General features: G+C 43.2%; 1 protein-coding gene across 1 annotated transcript in view; it reads left to right on the top strand.

Annotated features, from left to right (window-relative positions):
- Positions 1 to 23,701, top strand: part of RPS6KA5 (ribosomal protein S6 kinase A5) — a 161,618-nt gene that overhangs the window by 29,560 nt on the left and 108,357 nt on the right. Inside the window, exons 2-3 of the mRNA XM_024209696.3 lie at positions 10,003 to 10,074; positions 20,776 to 20,994. Of these exons, the coding sequence (XP_024065464.1) occupies positions 10,003 to 10,074; positions 20,776 to 20,994 (291 nt within the window). The remainder of the gene's footprint in view (positions 1 to 10,002; positions 10,075 to 20,775; positions 20,995 to 23,701) is intronic.

The raw sequence follows: 23,701 nt of genomic DNA, 5'->3' as shown, positions 1-23,701 counted from the left end.
CCCTCGCCTCGTCCGAGACAGGACTTCGCCAGAAGGCGGGGACGAGGTGGTAGGCGAAGGTCGACCGCCCCTCAACCCGGTCAGAACCAGGGCCCGCCTAGGCCACCTTCAGGTCCTAGACAAAACTTTTGAAGGTGCGGTCGAGGACGGCGCCCCAGCCACTATCCAGGATCCATCTCCCTCTTTTCGGGATCGCCTCTCCCGTTTCCACCGTGCTTGGTCCCTCATAACATCAGACTGTTGGGTCCTTCGCACGGTGGAGAGGGGTTACGCTATCCAATTTTCTTCGTTCCCCCCGTCCCTCTTCAGGGACCCTTCTCACTAGCATTTCCTTACACAGGAGGTTTTTGGCCTCCTCTCTATGGGAGCCACAGAGGAGGTGCCACCAGAGTTAAGGGGCAGGGGGTTTTATTCCCGCTACTTCCTGATCCCCAAGTCAAAAGGGGGTCTGCGACCCATTTTAGACTTACGCGGACTCAACAAATTCATAGTAAAGTTGACGTTCCGCATGGTCTCCTTGGGGACCGTTATCCCTTCCCTGGATCCTGGAGACTGGTTCGCCGCCCTCGACATGAAGGACGCATATTTTCATATAGCGATCTACCCCCCTCACAGGCGCTTCCTTCGATTTGTGGTAAACAAGGTGCACTACCAATTTGCAGTCCTTCCCTTCGGCTTGTCCGCAGCTCCGAGAGTGTTCACAAAATGTATGGCTGTCGTGGCAGCATACCTTCGTCGACAAGGGATACAGGTGTTCCCGTATTTAGACGACTGGCTGGTGCGCGACCGCACCAGGGAGCAAGTTCAAGCTCACGTCCACATAATACTACAAACTTTCCACGAGTTGGGAATTCTACTCAAAGAGAAGTCCACTCTGGAGCCAACCCAGAGGATAGAATTTATTGGGGCAGTCCTAGACTCCAGACTCGCCCGAGCTATTCTACCAGACAATCGTTTTCATACCATCACAAGCATCATTCGAGGGCCTTTCCGATTACCACAATAAGGACGTGCCTCGGCCTATTGGGTCACATGGCCTCTTGCACTTATGTAACCAGGCACTCCAGACTTCGACTTCGCCAACTTCAGGCCTGGATAGCGTCAGTGTACCGCCCTCATCGACACAGCCTAAACATGGTGGTCACAATCCCGATCTCGGTCCTGACCTCTCTCACCTGGTGGCTGGACCGCAAGGCGGTTTGCGCAGGAGTGCCGTTCCACGCCCCTCAACCCTCCCTGCACCTGGTCACGGACGCCTCATCTCTAGGTTGGGGCGCTCACCTCAGGGAGCACCATACCCAGGGAATGTGGACCGCACCCCAACTAGCCCTGCACATCAATGTTCGAGAGCTGATGGCGGTGCGCCTAGCCTGTCAGGCATTTCTCGGTCTCCTACAGGGCCGTTGCGTTTCAGTCCTCACCGACAACACCACGGCCATGTTTTACATCAACAAGCAAGGAGGAGCCCGGTCGTCTCTTCTATGCCAAGAGGCCATCCGCCTGTGGGAGTTCTGCATCGCCCACTCGATACATCTCACGGCATCGTTCCTTCCTGGAGTCCAGAACACGCTAGCGGACCGTCTCAGCAGGTCCTTCCAGACGCACGAGTGGTCGATTCGCCCGGACATCATCTATTCCGTCTTCCAGAGGTGGAGATTTCCCCAGGTCGACCTGTTAGCATCTTGAGCCAACAGGAAGTGCCACGCGTTCTGCTCCCTACAAGGGCGATCTACGGGCTCCCTGTCGGACGTGTTCCTTCTAACATGGAAAGACCAGCTGTTTTACGCTTTTCCTCCATTCCCACTTGTCCACAGGGTACTGCTCAAGCTACACAGAGATCAGGCACGGGTGATTCTAGTCGCTCCAGCTTGACCAAGGCAGCACTGGTACACCACGCTTTTGGAGCTATCGGTTCAAACACCGATCACGCTTCCCTTGTGCCCAGATCTGATCTCTCAGGACCACGGCCGACTCTGTCACCCCGACCTGCAGTCGCTCCACCTCACAGCGTAGATGATCCATGGCTGAATTGGACAGAGCAGCAATGCTCGCATCCCGTCCAACAGATTCTGCTGGGAAGTAGAAAGCCCTCTACACGGACCACTTACTTAGCCAAGTGGAAGCGTTTCTCCTGTTGGTACGAGCAGCGAGCCATGCCCCCCTTGCAGGCGTCAATTCCTCTTATACTTGAATATCTCCTATCTCTAAAACAGCAGGGCTTGGCGATATCTTCGGTCAGGGTTCACCTGGCCGCTATATCGGCGTTCCACCCAGGAGAACACGCTTCCTCGGTCTTCTCTAACCCGATGGTCGTCAGATTCCTCAAGGGCTTAGACTGACTGTACCCACAGCAACGCCAGCCCGTTCCGACTGGGCTGGATCTCAACCTGGTTCTCTCAAAGCTCACAGGGCCCCCGTTCGAGCCATTGGCCACCTGTTCACTCCTGTACCTATCTTGGAAGACAGCCTTCCTTGTAGCCATCACTTCAGCAAGGCGTGTTTCTGAAATCAGGGCGCTTACGTCTGAGCCTCCATACACAGTTTTCCATAAGGACAAGGTGCAGCTTCGCCCCCACCCTGCCTTTCTTCCCAAGGTAGTTTCACCTTTTCATCTGAACCAGGATATATTTCTCCCGGTCTTCCATCCTAAGCCACACGCTACCCGTCAAGACCAGCGTATGCATTCCTTGGACGTACGCAGGCCCTGGCTTTCTATATTGAGCGTACAAAGCCGTTTAGGAAGACGACACAACTCTTGGTTGCAGTGGCCGACTGGATGAAAGGCTCACCGGTCTCCTCACAGTGCCTGTCCTCTTGGATCACGTCCTGCATTCATGCTTGCTACGACCTGGCCGGTGTCCCGACGCCGCACCTCACTGCCCACTCCACGAGGCCCCAAGCCTCCTCGACCGCCTTCCTGGCTCAGGTCCCGATCCAGGACATTTGTAAAGCGGCGGTTTGGTCATCGGTCCACACATTCGCCGCTCACTATGCTCTGGTACAGCAGTCCAGAGACGATGCTGCATTCAGATCAGCGGTTTTGCACACAGCGATGTCTCACTCCGACCCCACCTCCTACGTAAGGCTTGGGAGTCACCTAATTGGAATCGATATGAGCAAGCGCTCGAAGCAGAAAAAAGGGTTACTCACCTTTGTAACTGTTGTTCTTCGAGATGTGTTGCTCATATCCATTCCAAACCCGCCCCCCCTTCCCCACTGTCGGAGTAACCGGCAAGAAGGAACTGAGGGGGCGCTGGGTCGGCTGGGGTATGTATCCAGCGCCATGAAGGCGCCACTCCAGGGGGCTCCACAGCCGACCCACCGGGTGTTGCTAGGGTAGAAAATTCTCCGACGATCGTGCATGCGGCGTGCGCACACCTAATTGGAATGGATATGAGCAACACATCTCGAAGAAGAACAGTTACAAAGGTGAGTAACCGTTTTTTCTGAGACAGTCCTCTGCTCTGGTTCCGGCTCTGGTTCCAACTTTGGAACATGTACTGCTGATGCTGTGGAGGTTTGAGTTGGCTCCCGGGCCTAATAAACACTTTGCCCTGGAAAAGGTGAGGTCTCCATGTCTCCTGGTGCACTCACCTCCTAAAAGAGGCTGCTCTCCTACCTTGGACTTACCTCTTTCAGGTCGTGTTCCTGATCGTTCCTCTGTGGCTTACATGGTTCTGCCGGCACTGCTGTTCAAGCAGGGCTCTGACTTCTTAGCATGGGAGGACTCGGATGGAACACAAAGTCCACCCCTCTCATACCATTGGCATGACTTTCTGAAGATACTGCCAGCTCAGTGGCAATACCTTCCCTTTCTCAGCATAGGAGTCGTTAGTACCTAGCTCCATGGGCTCCACAACAACTGCTGTTTGGCCATACTGGGGGTCTTGGGCACAATATCCACTTTTGCAACCTTCCCGATCGACCCAACAGGAGTCTGCCATCACACCACTCTGCCTTTCATCAAGTAGACGTTCAAAACCAGGACTGGAGGATGCACCGATTAGCCTGACTCTGATACTACTCCCAGAACCAGAGTGTTTCCCCTCATCATCTTTGTACGCAGCAGTGTCGTCTACTCCTTCCTCCCCTCCGGATGACTACCACCAATTCCAGGAACTGTTGAGAAGAGTGGCTGATGCCCTCCACTGGAGAAAGTACAGGACAGCCTACATCAGTTACTTGATATCTTCCATCCATTCGTACTGGCCAGGGTGGTGCTACCAATGAACAGTGCCATTTTCCAGCTGTCTCAAACTGTCTGGCATGCTCAGGCCACTTGCGTTCCCACCCCAAAGGGGGTGGACAAGAAGTACTATGTAGCGGCAAAGGGGGTTGAGTTTCTGTTTTCTCATCCTCCACTGAATTCTCTGGTTATACAAGCAGCAACAGAACTGGCCAGGCAGCAACATCCACATTCTACTCCAGCAGACGAGGGTAAGAGACTGGACTTCCTAGGTAGTAAGGTCTCTCTTTTTGGCCAGCCTTCAGTTTCAGGTCTCCAATTACCTGGCATTATTAGCTAAATATGACTCTCTAAATTACAACCAGTTAGCAGACATTGCGGACAAGCTTCCCCAGCAGGATCGTGCCTGCTTCCAGACTGTCTTAGAGAAGGGCAAGCTGGGCACCAGGACAATGCTCCAGGCTGCTGTGGATTCAGCAGACACATCTTCGTACACTGTGGCCACTGGCATCATCATGCAGAGGAAATCCTGGTTGTACTCTTCTGGTTTCCCCAGGGAGGTGCAGAATACCATTGAAGACCTCCCTTTCAATGAATCTCACCTTTTCAGCTAGAACACCGACAAGTCCCTACACTCCCTCAACGACTCCAGAGCCACCCTGTGATCACTGGGTATCTGTACACCTGCACCCAAGCGTAAGTTCTACTGCCCGCCTCCTGCACAACAGTTCAGAGTTTCTCAGTTCTTTCATTAGCAATCATATGAGCCTCCTCGTAAGTGTCAGAAGACCCAATGGTCCTGTCCACCTGGTCCGTCTGTACAGTCTGCGACACTACACACTCAGCCTTTGCATAAGCGATATTTCTGAGTGAATTTAGAGAACCATCAGCTACCTTGGATCCTTCTGTACTTCTGACCCACCTCTTCTTTGGGGGACGCCTAGCACTCTTTCTCCCAGCTTGGAGTGCGATAACAATGGACAGGTGGGTCTTGGATGTCACTCAACGTGGCTATATGATTGAGATCACAATGCTACCTCATCCACATCTCCCATCCTGATCCTGCCTCTGGGACCACTCTCATGACAGTATTCTTGCCCTAAAGGTGGACTCCCTACTGCAGAAGGGAGCAATAGAGGCTGTTCCTATGGCCCTGCAAGACACGGGGTTCTATTCCACATATTTCCTGGTACTCGAGAAGAAGGGAGGATGGAGACCAATCCTAGATCTCTATTGTCTCAACCGCTTCATATGCAAACCAAAGTTTTGTATGGTCAGCCTTGCAGCCATTATATCCTCACTAGAAAAAAAGGCATGTGGTTTATGACTCTTGATATGCAAGACGCTTATTTTCACATAGATATTCATCCTACCCATAGGCAGATCTTGAGATTCACTGTAGGCCCTTGACACTTCCAATACAAGGTTCTACCATTGGGACTCACCACCGCTCTGTGGGTTTCCACCAAATATTTTTCTATAGTGGCGGTCCATCACCGACATCAAGGAATCCTCATATACCCTTAGCTTGATGACTGTCTGCTAGCAGCACAATCCAGACAAGAAGCTCAAGCCTCGACCTCCCTGCTGCTCCTACTCCTTTCCTCTCCGGGGTTGAGCGTAAGCATCAAAAAATTGATATTAGATCCCACAATCCTTAGTGTTCATGGGGGCATTCATTAATGTGATCTCTGCGTGTGCCTATCTACCAGAGGACAGGTTCCAGATCATGCAAGAACTGATTGTCATGGTGACTTCCAGTCATTCTGTTCCAGCCAGAACCTGCCTTTCCCTTCTTTGGCACATGGCGGCATACACGTACATCACTACCTTTGCTCATATCACTTCTGCTATCTACAGCTGTGGCTACAGAGAATCTATTCTCCTATGCACCATTCTGTGGACCTCTTGACAGTTCCCCCTGAGGTTCTCGCCTACCTTCGATGGTAGACAGACCCAGTTCAGGTTTGCACCGGGATACCCTTTCTTCCGTCCTCCCCATGCATGACGATCATCGCAGATGCATCACTCAGTTGATGGGGTGCTGACATAGGCGAGCACATGACATAAGGAACTTGGACTGCTCGGGAATACAGGATGCACATCAACATCCAAGAACTTAGGACGGTAAGAAAAGCATCTCATGCATTTCTCCCGTGATGTTCTCCTCATGTCAGACAACACCACCACTGTTTACTACATAAACAAACAAGGGGGCGCGAGGTCATCAGCACTTTGTGCAGAGGCGGTTCGTCTCTGAGACTAGTGCATCACACACAAGATACTGTTGTTAGCAGCCTATCTTCCGGGGAATCAGAATGTGATTGCAGACTCTCTCAGCAGGAAATTCATGGCCGATGACGAATGGGAGCTACGTGACTCTGTGATTGTTGACATTTTTGACCGCTGGGGACTCTGACCAGAGACCTTTTCGCCTCCTGCACCAACAGCAAATGCATCCAGTACTGCTGCATGGGGGGGCTTGGCACCCTTTCCCAAGGTGATGCCCTAGTCATCCACTGGCCGGAGCAGATCAATTTTGCCTTTCCTCCTCTACTGTTCCTGCCAGGGGTCCTCACAAGATGAGAAGGGAAAGAGCTATGGTCATCCTGATGACCCCATTCTGGCCTCGTTAATTCTGGTTTCCCCTCCTTCTCTGCATGTCGGCGCATCCCCCTGCTTCCGCTGCCGGTTTCTCCAGAACTGCTCACACAACACAGTGGCAGAATCAGACATCCCAATCTGCAGACATGTCACCTGAGAGCTTGATTTTTTGGATGGGCATCTTCAGTAGAGCGGGAACTGCTCACACAACACGGTGGCAGAATCAGACATCCCAATCTGCAGAAATGTCACCTGAGAGCTTGATTTTTTTGGATGGGCATCTTCACTAGAGCGGAAATGTTCATCAGCAGTGCAAGACATCCTCTCAAGTAGCAGCAAAGAGTTCATGAGGCAATCCTATAGGGCTAAGTGGAAACTTTTCATCTCCTGGTCCCAGCAGAAGGGTCTTGTCCCTGAGGCTGTGGGTATTCCTCTTTTCTTGGACTATTTCCTATCCCTGAAGGCATCAGAACTTGCTCTTAACTCCATCGAGGTGCACATGGCAGCTATTAGTACTTTCCACCCCCTTGTGAAGGGACACTCTGTCTTTATGCACCCCTTGACTACAAGGTTTTGGAGAGGCCTCTTATGGACTTGTCCTCCATTTAATCCGTAGCTTCCCAGTGGCGCTAATGAAATTGCCCTTTGAACTGCTGGCCTCCTGTGTCTTCTTTCCATGAAGGTCACCTTCCTGGTAGCTATTATCTTCACAAGGAGGTTAGGCAAACTGGGGCTATGATGGCGGATCCCCCCCCCCCTTACCATGTTCCATAAGGACAAAGTTTCCCTGCGCTTGCACCCCAAGTTTTTGCCAAAGGTTGTTTCCCGTTTTTCATCTCAACCAACCCATCCACTTGCCTGCTTTCTTTCCGAAAGAGCATGCATTAGTGGAAGAATGACACTTTCACTCCCTCGGCGTCCGCAGGGCCCTGGCCTCCTACCTGCAGAGGATGAGATCCTTCAGAAAGTCCCCTAGGTTGTTTATCACTGTAGCAGGAAGGATTAAGGGGCAAGCAATCTCCACTTAGAGGATTTCCAAGTGGATTTTGGGGTGCATTATGTTCTCTTATTGACTATTGGGACTGTCTCTGCCCTTTGGAGTATGAGCCCACCCCAAGAGAGCGCAAGCATTGACTTTGGCTGCGCTTCATGACGTACTGCCTACGGACATATGTTGGGCAGCCACCTGGAGAACTTTACATACTTTCTCTTCCCATTACGCCTTGGTGCGAGACTCTGTAACAGGTGCCTTTTTCAGCGCAGCTGTTTTCTGTTCCCGTCATTTTTCCTCTCACCCTCCTCTTAACTAAGTACTCCTTGTCAATTGCCTTCAGTGGAATACAATAGGGAGCATCACTCGAAGAAGAGAAGGTTACTTTCCTGTAACTGGAGGTTCTTCGAGATGTGTGGTCCCTATCTGTATTCCACTTCTCCTTCCCCTGGGGACTTCTTAGATTGTGGTGGAGAAGGAACTGAGGGCACAGTCTGTCCGCTCTGCCCTTTTTCATCTTGTACAAAAGCATGAGGCGAAGCAAGGGTGCATGCGTGGATGAATGCACACTACTACTTTCAAAATCTCCAGCTCTGGACGCATGACGTATGTGTATAACCTGTAGTGATATACAGATAGGGACCACACATCTCAAAGAACCTCCAGTTACAAGTAAGTAATCTCCTCTTCCCTCCACCTCGTCCACACATACCATATCCATATAGGTTGCAATCCTTGTCATGCTGGTTTCCTTGGAACTTGCAGACTCTGCTTAGAAATTCTTATCAGCTGAGTAAGTTAACTCCATCTCATATCAAGGCACAGTCTGCTACAGCTCAAGCAGCCTCCTTTGGCTTTTTAAGAGGCATCTCTATATTTGAAATCTGAAGAACTGCTTATTGGAGCTCCATACATGTTTACAAGCTGCTATTCTTTAGTGTCAGCCTCTAGATCCGATACACAGTTTGGCAGGGAAGTTTTACAGTACTTATTTAAATAGGACTCCTAGCACCCAGCACCTTAGAGAGAGAGAGAGAGAGAGAACTGTTTGCTAGTTGCCTTCAGTGGGATCTATGTGGATACATACTTGAAGAAAAATGGTTACTTACCTTATAGTAACTGTGGTTCTTCAAGATGTTTTGTCCACACAGATCTATGATCTACCCCCCTTCTCTGCTAATCTAAAGTCCTTTTAGCTTTGGGGATTCTGTATTGGTGAAGGAACTGAATAGCAGTTAGGACTGCCCTGCTATTTGTGCCCTCAAGGGAAGGCCTTAAGGACAGTCAGGGCTCATGCTGGGGCCCAATGTATACTGCTAATCAAAAAGAATCTAGTCTCAGGTGCATGCGCATACAGAGTGGTATCCATGTGGATAAAACATTTTGAAGAACCAGAGTCACTGTAAGGTAAATAACCATTTTTATTAGTTTTGGAAGGAGCTCTACATGTATTTACAGAAATTGATAGCTTTGTAAGGTAGTAACTTATAAAATTCCTGGTAGTGCATCCAGTTAGAATGAATTCAAATTATATATGTGATATTCTTGTCATTTGAATACACCAGTTTAATGAGTCTTCAAAAGACTGTTTTAATTTAATTTCTTCTAAAATGCCACTGGGAAACATATTGAATACAGAGTCCCAGATCCTGCAAATGTTCCCTCTGGATGGATCTCTTGTGCCCATATGGAACAAGTTGCAGCATCAGGGTCAGTATCAGTGCAAAAATGCTTTCTCCTTTAGAGCACTTAATTTTTTTAGAATAATCAATAAGGCCCCGATCATGCAAACACTTATGTATCTGCTTGAGAAGATATTTCTCACATGTAACTTATGGTGAACCACTTTGTACAAGAAATCCTATCACAGACTGATCTCCTTTACCAACGCCTCTGTTCCCGAGTACTTCGTTCTCAAAACCTTTTGTTTTGTGAATGACCTGGAAGATCCCTGTGGACAACTGGTAGTCGAAAGACAATAGCTTGAGAGTTACTACCCTGGACTGTAATTTGGTTTTATTTTAAATGTACAAAAATGTGGGCTTTTTTTTTTTATTTTTAAGTTTCAAATTGAAATGGTACAGTGTTCTTTTAGGGTTCTTTTTTTTCTCTTCCATCCATTAAAATGTTCTCAAAGTGCAGAAATGTGTCAGAATATCTGATGTATCAATGCGTTATATCTCTGAAGATTTTGACATGGAAATTTTTTCTTTTTTCTCAGCAAATTTGACAGGCCATGCAGAGAAGGTGGGCATCGAAAACTTCGAACTCTTGAAAGTTCTTGGAACAGGAGGTAAGACTTTTCTTCTAAGGTGACCTTGGAGGTAATGTTCTTTAGTGCAGTTTTGTTTCCTAGCTCAGTTTTTGGAAGAAATTATCTAGGGAGTAATTGTAACAAATTATTTAGGGGGATTTGTCTTATAAAATAAGGCAAAGACAACCTGGGATATGTAAAAAACAAATATGCACAATTATATCCAATTTTTTTCACATAAAAGAAGCATCCTTTTGAAAAGATGGGCAAATAGAACATTGACCAGTGATTCACATGACAGTATAACAAAACATTTAAAATCTGGTACTAAGTTATAAGGCATACTCTTGACGTTTTCATTAAATTCTTCAGACCACTACAGTTGATGAAGATCACAGTTTGTGGAAAAACAGGAAAGTCTGCATTTTCATCAACAGGAGTCTTAATTCTTTTTAACTACACTTTTTCACAGAAGTATCATTGGTGGCTATGTCTGTTTTGTCATGCAAGCAGAATACCACTACTTTTTAAGAAGATAAATGAAAGCACTCAGTATTGGATTTTGGATTTTATTATGGTAGGGGGAGCTTTGCGTGTGTGTGCATGCATGCACTCCTTTAAAAACATTTAGCGCTAGAGAAAGACGGTGGGTTGATATTTCAAGAGACAAGATTCCCTCTCTGTACTTAGAAAATGTACAGCAAGAGTAATAGCAGTCTATGCTTCCTCTCACTGTTTTTGCCACTGTTCTTCAACACTAACTTGGAGGAACAAGGGTTGCAGTGGTAAGAAGGGATTTCATATCTGTGGCCGTTCAGTGATTGTGCTCTGTGGGATTGCCAAAGAATTCCAATTGTGAGAATAGATTTTAATGTGGTGGGCACTTAACTGCTGAGATCACTGAGTTCTCAGTTTAACTGAGATCACCAATTCTTTTTATATAAGCCATCAAATAATCCGGAGTAGGAGAGAGGACTCATGGTGACAGCAAAATTCCATATTGCATCTCTTGCTAATTAGTTCAAATTTGGTAATCAGGCAAAAGCAGTTGCCAAATTGCTTATTCTCCTCAGAGAAATCAAAATGTTCTACATCCCTGTTTATGTCAAAATCAGAGGAGGAAGTGTAAATGGTAGAAAAATAAATTGGGGCAATGCCTTGTGCAGAAGCAGGGAAAGATCTCATGATGGCTCCCTGCCCACATGGCGTGGGAAAACACCTCGCATACCAAGCATCTCCGAGCAGGTGGAAGAACATTCTCCAGAGAAAATTAACAATCCTAGTATCCGTGAGGAACATGGACAAATGTTAGAGGATACCCTTCCACATTCCTCTCATCTTGCTGTGGAGTTTCTGTAGCTAGATTTTCAAAATTTCTAGGAAAAAAAAGGGGGGGGGAATCCACTAAGATCTAAGGAGGTACTAGCTGACTTCTTTTCCAGTGAAGATGGAGCCTTAGGAGGCTGTGATGCACAAATTTTAGATTTTAAGGTAGATGGAATTAGTGTGATCATCTAGTGTCTGACCTGAATAAAACAGGTCATAGGACTTCCCTGAATTATTTCCTGTTTGAACTAAAGCATATCTTTTAGAAAAGTATCCAACCTTCATTTTAAAGTTGCCAGTGATGGAGAATCCTCGATAATCCTTGGTAAATTGTTCCAATGGCTAATTACCTTCATTCTTAAAAATTTGTCTCTGATTCCTAGTCTGAACCTGTCTAGCTTTAAAGTCCAAAGGTTGTATCTTGTTATATGTTTCCCTGCTAGATTGAAGAGCCCTTTCTTATCACATTTCTTTTCCCATGTAGGTACTTAAAAACTGTGATAAAGTCACAGTTAACCTTCCCTTTGTTAAACTAAGCGGTTTGAGCTCCTTATGTCTATTCCTATAAGGGCGGGGTTCCCAAACTTTGTCTCCTGACGCCCACCTGTGCAGTTACAATAGGCATTATGGCCCGCTATTAACACATTAATTTTGTTACATATGTATAAACTAACACTAAATAAACAAGGTACATGTTTACTTTTCATTTTAATGTAAATGATTGTAATAATAGAAATCTTTAGCAATATGTAGTCAAAGAAATGCTTCAAGATCTTTGAAACCAAGCAGTTTTAGTAAAACTACACTTTAAAAAAATGTGTTTAAACAGGGAAAACACAATTTGTATAAAACTGAACATAAGCAACGCAACAAAGTTAACAAAATTGTTAAGAAAAAAGTTATTTGATTTTAAAACAAAATAGTTGTCCAACTTTGAACACTATGTATTGTTTTCAGTTTTTAGTGTAAAATCTGAATTTCTGTTCTGGGTAAGTAAAGACCCAACCCTATTCTCTACTAATTAGAAAAGAGTCAAATACTTTATATTTTTATTTACAATAACTTACAGACCAGGAGTCTTCTTAATGGGATGGATGTGCCTGCTTCTCCTTGCACTGGTTTTCCAGCTGGTGATGTCTGTTAGTGAGGCTCAACCTGATCTCATTTTCAATTTTCAGCCTTTCAGCCAGCTCAGGGTGCAGGCAGGAGGTAGTTAGGAGCTTTGTCCCTGGGGGAGTATAACTCAGGGTGTAGGAAGAGGGGGTGGCTACAGCCTGTGTTAAGGCAAGGTGGTAGCTCAAAGTGCAGGCAGGGGCTGTGTCTGAAAGGGTGCTGCTGCTATGGAGCCCAGCCTTGCACTCGATCCCTCATTAACAGTGGGGGCAGCTCTGCTCCTTGTGGCTCTGTGAGTGCCGTGTTGTCCTGTACATTCACTGTGGCTGTGGACACTGAGGACTACAGTTACACTTGAGCCTAGCGGGTGCGGCATCCATTATTCAGCCCACATGGGGAAGCTGAGCTGGATGCACAGAGCATCTGGTGTTGCTGTGCTCCCTCTCCGCACCTCCAGGGAGCTCAGGGCTGGAGGGCGAGTGTTGATGCCAGGTGCTCACAGAGCACCTGGTATCGCTACTTGCCCCCACCCCCAAAATGCCACCCATGATGGCAGACCACACGGGACTGTGCACAGCCTACCTTTGGGCCGCGGCCTACAGTTTGGGAACCCTTGCCTATAAGGCATGCTTTCTCATCCTGTAATCTTTCTCGTGGCTCCCCTCTGAACCCTCTTCAATATATCAACATCCTTCTTGAATTGTGGACACAAGAACTGGACATAATATTCCAGTAGCTGTCAAGCCAGTGAAAAATACAGAGGTAATATCACCTCCCTACTGCTACTCAAATTTCCCCTGTTTATGCATCCAAGGATTACATTAGTCCTTTTTGCCACAGTGTCATGCTAGCCTCCATAACCTCAGAGTCATTGCTTCCCAGGATAGAGTCCCCTACTCTGTAAATATGGCCTATGTTCTTTGTTCTTAAATGTATGGCTGTTGCATTAGGCAATATTAAACTGCTCTGTATCAGTGACCTGTACGCCTCATTATTTGACTCCCTCAGTCTTTTGTTATATGCAAACTTTTATCAGTTATGATTTAAAAAATTTTTCCCCAGGACACTGGTAAAAATGTTAAATCATGTTGGGCCGAGAATGAATCCCTGCAAAGGCACCACTAGAAATATGCCCACTTGATGATGATTCCCTGTTTACGGTTCTAATTTGAGACCTTTCAGTTGACCAGTTTTTAAGCCATTTAATGTGTGCCATGTTGATTTTGTATCTTAATCAAAATGTTGTACAGCACCAAATCAAATGCCTTATAAAAGTCTAAGTATATTATATCAACACGATTACCTTTATCAACCAAACTTGTAACATAATACAAATATTATTGTTATTTTGACTAGATCTATTTTCCATAAACCCATTTTGATTGGCATATTATATTACTCTCCTTTAATTCTTTATTAATCAAGTCCTATATCAGCCACTCCGTTATTTTGCCTGGGATCAGTGTCACGCTGACAGGACTATAATTACCCGAGTCATCCCATTTTTCCTTTTTAAATATTGGCACAATATTACATCTTCCAGTTCTCTGGAACTGCCCTGGTATTGCAACAGATTTTGGAAATCAACATTAACGGTTGAGTGTGCTCATTAGACAGCTCTTTTAAAACTCTTGGATGCAAGTTATCCAGTCCTGTCAGTTTAAAAATATCTCTCTTTAGGAGCTGCTGTTTAACATTTTCATGAGTTACCATTAGAATGGAAAGTATTTCCATCATCATCATCATCATCATCATCATCATCATCAATTCACTTTTTCCCAAGTATAGAACAGAATTACTTATTAAACATTTCTGCCCTTTCTCCATTATTACAGCCAGTTCTACCATTTCCATCTAGTAATAGACTAATACCATTGTTAGAATTCTTTTTGTTCCTAATGTAGTTAACAAAAGTTCCTTCTTACTGTCCTTAACTCTGCTGGCCATAGATTTCTTCTTGTCTTTTTGCTTCTCATCAATTTTCTACAATTCCTAGCTTCTCATTTATATTCATGACTGTCAACATCCGTTATCTTCCATATGTTATGTTTTTTTATAGTTACTTTCACTTCCCCTCTAAACCGGATTGCTTTTTGGGGGGGTTTATCTTGCTTTTTAAAAAAACAGCATAGCCTTCTTTCTTGATTGTGGATTGTAGCTTTTGGGGGTCTTAAGAAAAGTTCGTAAACAGTCCCCAATTATCATTCACATTTTTTCTGTTTACATTCTTTCTCCCAACTGATTTGGCTCAGAATTGTTTTCAGCTTTGTGAAATTGCTGCTTTTAAAGCACCAAGTATTTGTTACTGGTTTGGACTTTGATCAAGACATGATTACTTGTACCTATGCTACCACTAATTTTTAAAAAAAGAACAGGAGTACTTGTGGCACCTTAGAGACTAACAAATTTATTAGAGCATAAGCTTTCGTGGGCTACAACCCACTTCTTCGGATGCATAAGAACTAATTTTTAGTTCTTCAAGGGAGTGTGCATGTCCATTTCACTTCAGGGGTATGTGTATTGTTGCCTGATTTTAGGAAGCTAATATTATTAATTTGGATAGTATTGATTATAGGCTTGCCAATTAATCTGATCAGAAGATAATAAAGTTCTTGTCCCAGAATCAGGCTATACAGAGTTTGCAAGGATCCTTGGGATGTCTGACAGGACACTCACACTGAGACAAATGTAGCCTTAAAGACTTGTATTGAGATAAATAGAATAATAATCAAATAGTAATCAAATGGTAAAATAATCAGAGTTACAAATGCAATAATATTGTTCTAGAGATACATGTGATGATATATACTATAAAGCTTTTGATTAATATACTCACATCCTTCCTTGATAACCTGGTGGTAAGAGACAAAGGACCAGCCTCGCCTCTGGCATGCCAAGAGAGTTCAGGTCCAGGTTCCTCAATTCGTGAGTGGGAGTGTAGAGCTTAGGAGAAGCTTAAGAGCCTCCTGCCAGAACCTCCACCCCATCCAACCGCCCCCTGCTCTCTGTCCCCTGACTGCCTCCCGGAATCCCGTTCCCCTTATCTAACCCCCCCCTGCTCCCTGCCCCCTTACCATGCCGCTCAGAGCAGCAGGAGCTTGCAGCCCGGCCGGAGCCAGCCATGTTGCCGTGCTGCTCGGGGGGAGCAGCGGGCCTGAGCGCGGGCGGCACAGTGAGCTGAGGCTGCAGGGGTGCGGGGGCGGGGCCTAGCCTCCCTGGCTGGGAGCTCAAGGGCTGGGCAGGACAGTGCCGTGGGCTAGATGTGGCCTGTGGGCCGTAGTTTGCCCACCTCTGCTCCAGACCTTTTGCACACTGCTCAATTTCTCTTTCATACACTTTATCCAGCAATTTGCCTGCGATATGTGCTCTGTTGGGTGGACTGTATCCTGGTCTTAATGACTGAGCCATGTTAATGAAGTGTGGGTTCTCAATCATACGGAAAGGAGAGTTCGTTGCATAAACAAACCGGGCCATTTTTTCATCAATTATCTTTTTGTAATCTGTTGGTTCTTATCACAAACTTATCTATGGTTATTTCTGGATGATGGAGATATTTTTTTCTTTTTGCTACAGGTGATATACTGTGGCTAAGTGACATACATGATGTGACCGAAACACTATCATTGGCAGATAACTCTGAAACTATAGAAAAGGATGGTGATCTTGAGGGAAGACTGAAAAAAATAGGTTGGTTTAGCCTGGAGAAGAGAAGACTGAGAGGGGACATAACAGTTTTCAAGTACATAAAAGGTTGTTACAAGGAGGGGGGAGAAAAAATTGTTCTCTTTGCTTCTTGTCCTAACCTCAGAGGATAATCAGCTTAAATTGCAGCAAGGGCAGTTTAGGTTGGACAGTAGGTGCAGATATTTCATGATAATCTGTGTGTTTGTGCTTCTCTTATTTTGGTGGATCCCCAGCCAAATGTTTCTGCCTCAGAAATAATTTCATTAAGAGCCGTATTGAGATCTACACCATAGACTCTAAGGACAGAGTTTGGATCTTGATCATGAAATTGAACTTCAGAAAATATGACTAAAATATATTTCTGTACAATTAAAATAAATTGGATTGAAATCCGAGATTATCAAATGGTGAGACTCTGATGGTGAGCTTCATCTTTGTTAGGGAAGGAATTATAGGTCTACAGCCCTGATTCAAGGTAGTAGTTCCAATGGATTTTAGGAACCTGTGGTGGTAGAGAAAGGATTCTAATTTTAGTCAGTCTGGTGTACATCAGGAATAACTTCATTGATTTAAATGGTGTTACTCTGGATTTACACTGCTGTAACTCAGATCAGAATTCGGCCCAGTGTCTTCAATCTTATGTCTGCCTCTGTCTGGTTACTAAAGAATCAGGTTTATTCGCCAATGAATCTTTATATTGATGTTTGTTTAACATGACATAAGTGCAATTTGGAAACCATTTCTAAAATTTATATTTACTTATCAGCTAACTTTTTTATAAGATGCATTCATAATCATAATTGCTGCTATTCCTATTTTTACTGCATGCATTAATTTATAGGAAATGCATTAACATATCTTGTAGTAAGGCGTGCTTCAGTTAAGTAGACTATAAAATTTATAGGTTTTCAATCTTAACTTTCAATTTGAAGTAACTTTTTATTAGTCTGTTTACAATGAATGTGGAGTATTAAATTAACTTCTATTTAATAGTTAGGATGCACTTTTCAAAAGGGTCTAATGTAGTTACGTTTCCTACTCTCATTGAAAATCAATAAGAGTTGGGAGCCTGACTCTTTTTGGACTTTTAGAAAATCTCATTCTTTTTTCACACCTTGCTTCTCAAAGCTCTGTTATTCTTATGTCTAAGGAGACTTTGATGGAACACTTTAACTGTGGGTGATATTGATGGGTTCTATATTGAGGAGAACTGTTCAGAAATTAACAGGCAAGAAGTCAATATGCCTCTGGCCTGGGAAGCAGGTCATATATGTTTTTATTTATTACCAATACTTTCTCGATTGCCTCTTTAGTATCTTAAGCAGCAGAGAGAGAGAGACCATACTGAAAAAAACATTTGTAACATTGAAAACACTGGTAAAATACATTACACATAAAATGGTGTTAAAAGAAAATTGCTAGGGCTGCTAAGTCAAGCACTCAAGCTTTAGGAAATGCCAAAATTAAGGTTGCCTGTGCAACTTTAATTCATCTCCTTTGTGTATATGCATTATGATGAAGTCTTTAATTTCCTGATCACATACTATTTTTTTCCACAGTACTGCTGCGTCATTCAGTGCACAGGCCTATTTGTTTCCCTGGTTAGTGATTGATTCCTCTCCATCCATTAAACCAGAAGGGCCGCCTTCTCTTCACATGGGAAGAGGTAGAAAAAAACAGGGGAAGCACCTAAATTCGGGTGACAACAAATGGAAAAAGACAGGAATGGGAATGAGGGTCACAGGTTTCAAATCAGATTCCAGAATGGGGGACAGAGCAGAGAAGCCCGAACAATGCCCACTGCTCCCTGAAAGAGTCCAGGGACATAGTGGATGCTGCCTACAGGTACTCTGCCTGGAGACATGAATGGATGAGTGTGCAAAAATGACCCCACAGGTCACAAGGACCCCCTCTTCCCCATTTAACCCCCTTTGCCTTGATTGATATTTGGCTAGCACCAGGAAGAGGTTGATGAGGAGGTCTCATGACTTTGTGGGGTAACGAAGGGAGAGTGTATAAATGAAAAGATGCAGGGAAAACTGCATCCAGAGCCTCAACAAAAATTTCTGATGAGGAGGAAAAAGGGCTGCAATCTGGTACACTGCAAATATGCATGTGCCAGGGTGTGTCTCTTACCACAGGAAAAACAAGGGTTAGGGCATCAAAAAACTGTCAGTGATACACCTGTGCTCATGGCTCCATGAAGGAGCTGCCATCTTATAACCCTGGCGTGCCATGGACCCAAGGTGAAATACTGGCTGGCCCACCGGGGTTCCTTGCCCTCCCTGGAGTGTGAAAATATCCATGCCCCTGAGCGTCATAGTTGACCCTGGTGTAGAGACAGGTAGGTTGACAGAAGAATGCTTCCATTGACATGGCTACCGTTACTGAATGAGGTGGTGTTCCTACAGTGATGGAAAAATCCCTTTTGTCACTCTAGGCTGCATCTACAATATGTGGTTATGCCAACATAGCCATGGTGCTGTAGCTATGCCACTAGAGTCCCCGTAGTGTGGACGTGGCCTAAACCAAATTTTTCAGAGGTGGTCACTAACTGTGTATAGCTCATTTTCTGCATACCTGTACCCTGTGGTTTGATTTACAGAAGTGCTGAGCTCACAGGACTCATAGTAATAAATGAGGCAGGGGTCCTGTGGAAAAAAACAGCATGTGATCTTGTAATTAAAGTTTGTATTATAATGCATATGCAACCTTAATACTGGTATTTCCTAAGTTCGGAATCCTTGACTTTGCAATAGTAACAATGTTCTTTTAACATAGGTTTTGTGTGTGTATGTAATTTCCTAGGTTTTTAAATAAGCAAATTGAACAAATAAATTCTGTCATGTGTCATCAAATTGATACCTTCCTGCTTCATCAGTTGTGTTGGAACCTTTAGATTCACGACACAGACCTCTGTCACCTGAGATAAATGGAGTAACTGAAGGCAATAGCAGGTTGTCATCCTCTGTGTAGACAAGCACTAGAGAGGGATGAGACCCACTTGCCAGTGAGCAAGGTGGATAAAAAAAATTTATTTAAAAACATCAGATTTTTATGTTTATATTAAATGCACTTTCTTTCTTAAAAAATAAACCTATTTAAGATTGAAATTATGTCCTAAATTTAATATAATCTATTAAAATTATTTAAATTAAATAATATTCAAATAGTATTTGTTTGCTACCAAAGTTTTAGAGAGTTAAGCCACTGAACCTGGTGCAAGTCCCTAGCTGAGCACCTGGAGCCTGAGTTTGTTGAAGTGCTAAAACCCACTTTTAACAGCAGTAGCCTCTTGTGCAGGGGCAGATTGAATGAATTAGTCAAATAGAATATTTTCTTTATTTCAGTTTAAGTTGAGAAATCAATTGGGAGTTGAAAAAACAGGAAAGTTTGTTTTTCCCCTACCAATCTATGAATAAAAAAGAAGTGTGAGAGGATGAGATCTAGTAGCTCTAAAATCTTGAAGGACATGGAGACAATCAATTCAGTTCACTAAATATAGATCATACTTCGTTTGTTTAATAAATCAGTTTTAAATGCAAAACATGTTTTGATAAATTTACTTTTATTCCCCTTATGTATCCAGCTCATTCAAAGTAGTTTTATTTAACTAATGAAAACATTTAAAAATGTTTGTGTGCATTTTTAATGATTCCAGTTTCTATCCAGATGTAGCTTGACACAAATCACAAGTAAAAAAACCCTTAATCATCTAATAAATGTAATTCACAGTTTTCTAAGATAATGAAAAAGAATAAAAGTTAAGAATCTGTATAAATATATGTTGAGCTATATACTTTAATAAATGTGTATAGATATTGTATATCCTCTTGGTTAGCAAAAAGTACCAAATTTAGTGTAATGGATATATTCTGTTGGAAATCAACATATTCAAATGTTGGTTGGCAATGAGAAACAACTTTTCCTTAGAAAAATAACTAAAAAACACAAATGCAAAACAAAATTAAAATCCATTTAGATGAAAATTGGAATTCAACTAAAATTGCACAAAACCATCATTTCAAATATGTTTTTCAGTAGTTAAATAAAAATACCTGTTCAAAGAAAAGGTTGACAGAATCTTTTACTGTAGGCAGAACAATGTATTTATTCCCTAGCCTTGTTCTCTGAAAAAGCTGAACCATTTTGACTGAAATGTTCAAAAATATCTAGCCTGAGACAGGCACCTGACTTGGAAAATTTCGGTTAAAGTTTGGCAAGGTTATTAGGCAATGAAAACAAGTGTTATAATGCGACGTGTGGGGCAACCTTCCTAGGTTGTGCTACCCAGCCCCACCCATGAGGGTTTGACTATTCTCTCTGATATACTTGTTTTCTGCTGGTATAATTCCATTGATTTTTAAAGGAATTATATAAGAGAAGGTAGAATCTGGCTCAAAGCATGTTTGCATTTATACAGTTTTTAATGTAGAAATGAAGAAACCTATTAAAGTGCTTTGCAAGAAACAGCACTGAAAACTGTGTGTGTGCTTTTTTTTAAAACATATTTTTGTAGAACATATGTATATGTGACCATATGATCAATTTAATCTCTTGCTATTTCTCTTTGATTAATTGTACAGCTCAATTTCCCTTCTTCCCTTTTTTTTTAAGCTTATGGAAAAGTATTTCTAGTGAGGAAAATGAGTGGTCATGATAATGGAAAGCTGTATGCCATGAAAGTATTGAAAAAAGCAACAATAATTCAAAAAGCCAAAACAACAGAGCACACAAGGACAGAACGACAAGTACTGGAACATATTAGGCAATCACCATTTTTGGTCACATTGCACTATGCTTTCCAGACAGACACAAAACTTCATCTCATTTTAGGTAAGTGGTTGTCATGATTGAAGTTGTTTATTAATTTTTATTTATTATTATTTCGTAGAATATCAGGGTTGGAAGGGACATATTCCCCCCCCCCCCTTTTGTTGAGTTCCCTTATATGGCCTGATCCAGTATGTGAAGTCTGAGCACACTAACCAGATTGGGTCCCAAAGGTGACTTAGGTAGAGGAATGCCTATCTTACCCTGGTTTGTGCATTGCAGACGGGCTTAGGCACCCAGAACCTGGTGCAGGGCAACAGACTGCATGCACACAGTCGGAAACATGGGTGTCGAGGGAACTTTTACCACATTTAGGCACCAAGTGAGTTTAGGTGCCTATAAGGTTTGGCAGCAGCTAAATAGGGTTTTGTGAATCTCACTGGGGCCTGATTCTTGGATTTAGGTGCCTAAAGAGGCAGTTAGGCACCTAAAGCTTTTGTGAAGCTAGCACTTGTTTGTTGTGTTTCAGCGTCAGTACTCTGCTCATATATGTTTTGTTTTTGTTTATGTTTTTATCAATGACTCCCTTGTGTCATAATTCTGTATGGCTATGAGAAACCTGAGAAGATGGACAAATAATGAAAATACATTTTCTTGAACTTTTAGGGAATTTTGACTCACTTCTTGATTTGACTACGATTGAATTTCATCTGTTTGCTTTTCGAAAAAATTTCAAGCAAACTGTTTTTGCTTCCTTGAATATTTGGGAAGGAACTCTTATTTCTGTGAATATGATATAATCATATGAATGAACATATCCACTTTGGAAATGTTCCTCACGTCCTCACTGTCAAACATGCAAAGATAGTACATCATATCTGTGTACTGTCTTTGTATATTTGGGAGTGAGGATGTGAGGAAGCAGGGAGTATCTTTAAATCGCTGACTTTATTGTGAGCTGTGAATAAAAGAGAAAGGGAAACCAGGGTTAAGGAGGCTGTTCAAATAGCAGAAAGGCTGCTTGTTGAGAGACGCTGCACATGTTCCAGCTTAACTACATGGAATAAGGTGTCTGCAGTGTGGTCAGACATTTTCACAATATTTAAAAAAGAAAATTAGGAATCCTACGATGGAATTTAAAGAACACGATTAAAGGTATAACACACAAGAATTCTCTGAAGTATATTAGTAGCAGGAATCTTACAAGAATTGGTGGGTCTATTGGACCACCAGAGGAGGCAAACAGAAAAGGTTGCTATAAAGGAAGCAATTAAAGAAGATAAAGACATTGCTGAAAAGCTAAATGATTTCTTTGCATCAGGCTTCATGACATAGGATTTTGGGGAGAAATCTAGTGTGGACCAACTCTTTTCTGATTTAAAAAAAAAGATTAAGTACTGTCAGGGACTGAGATGTCAAAAGAAAAAAAAGTTGCGTTTACCAATCAGGCCCCGATGGTGCATACCCAAAAGTTCTGAAAGAATTAAGTGATGAGTTGCTTGCAAAAATATGGAGTCTCTCTTTTAAAATCAGCTATTAAACCAGAGGGATAAAGGGTAGCAAATATTGCCTGTAGTTAAAGAAGACTTATTGGTGATCTGGAATTTCAAGCCTGTAACCCTTACTTCTGTACTGGGTAAATTGATTGAAGCAGTAATGAAAAATAGAATAATAGAACACCTAACAGATCATGATACAAATAGGGTTGAACCAGCAAGGTTTCTGAAGAGGATGATGGTGCCTTGCTGATCTATTACAAATATTATATGTATCAATAAAAGAGTGGCTAAATAAAAACTCATTGAGAGTTTATTTTGGGTGAAACGTCATTTAAGTCCTTTGATAAAAAATTTACCCTTAGACTTTCAAAAAGGCCTTTGTCAAAGTCCCTCACAAGGGTATGAGAATAAAATATTGTCATACATCAGAAACTGTCCAAGAGAGACAAAGACTAGAAAGAAATGGGCAAATTTAATGATCACAGAACGGTAAGAGCAGGGTGCCAGAAGGTTCAGTACTATGGTGTTTCCCAGCCGGTGTGCCATCAGGTATGAACAGGTGTGCCATGGAATTTTGGAAAAGTCACTTGTGAGGAGAAAAAAATTCTCATTTATTTTAATTAGTGTCATAACCAACGGCATTTTGTGCTGGTACTCTTCGGGTGTTCGTGTGTGAGACAAGCTTTACACACAGTGTGATCAAATGACCTTGCTGTTCGCGTGGTATCATGTGGTAGCCATGTTTTCTTATCAACGGTTAAGTTACAGTGGTGAATTTTAAATTGAAGACTCGAAAATGGAGAAATATTTGAAGAAAAGAGAGTCTGGCACCTCCACATCTGTTTTCAGTGATGAAGCTGAACATGAACATAAAGTCAAAGTTGTGAGCCAGCACTATTGTGAGAGCATTTGCAATTTGGATTTTTGTTTACAGGTGAACCATCTTGCTCTCTTCATCAGTATTATGTGTGGAGCAAAAGTCATGCAAGTTTGCCAAGTAAGTTAAAATGACACCTTACAAGCAAACATCTATCCTTTGCCAACAAGGGCCATTTTTTTTTTGAGCATTTGAAGGATCAAAATGAAAAACAAGTGCAAATGGTGAAAGGCTGTGTCACAGTTTCTGATAAACCATTGGAAGCAAGCTGCTTGGTTGCTGAGCATGTAGCGAAGGCGAAAAAGCCGCATACAGTCGCAGAAACATTAGCATGCCAAGAAATGGTGAGAGTAATGTTAGGTGCAAATGCAGTCAATGAAATTGCAAAAGTTCC

Source organism: Terrapene carolina, unplaced genomic scaffold, assembly GCF_002925995.2.
Source record: "Terrapene carolina triunguis isolate 2854851 unplaced genomic scaffold, T_m_triunguis-2.0 Scaffold96, whole genome shotgun sequence".
Taxonomy (NCBI): domain Eukaryota; kingdom Metazoa; phylum Chordata; order Testudines; family Emydidae; genus Terrapene; species Terrapene triunguis.
This window is presented reverse-complemented; position numbering and strand designations above follow the sequence as displayed.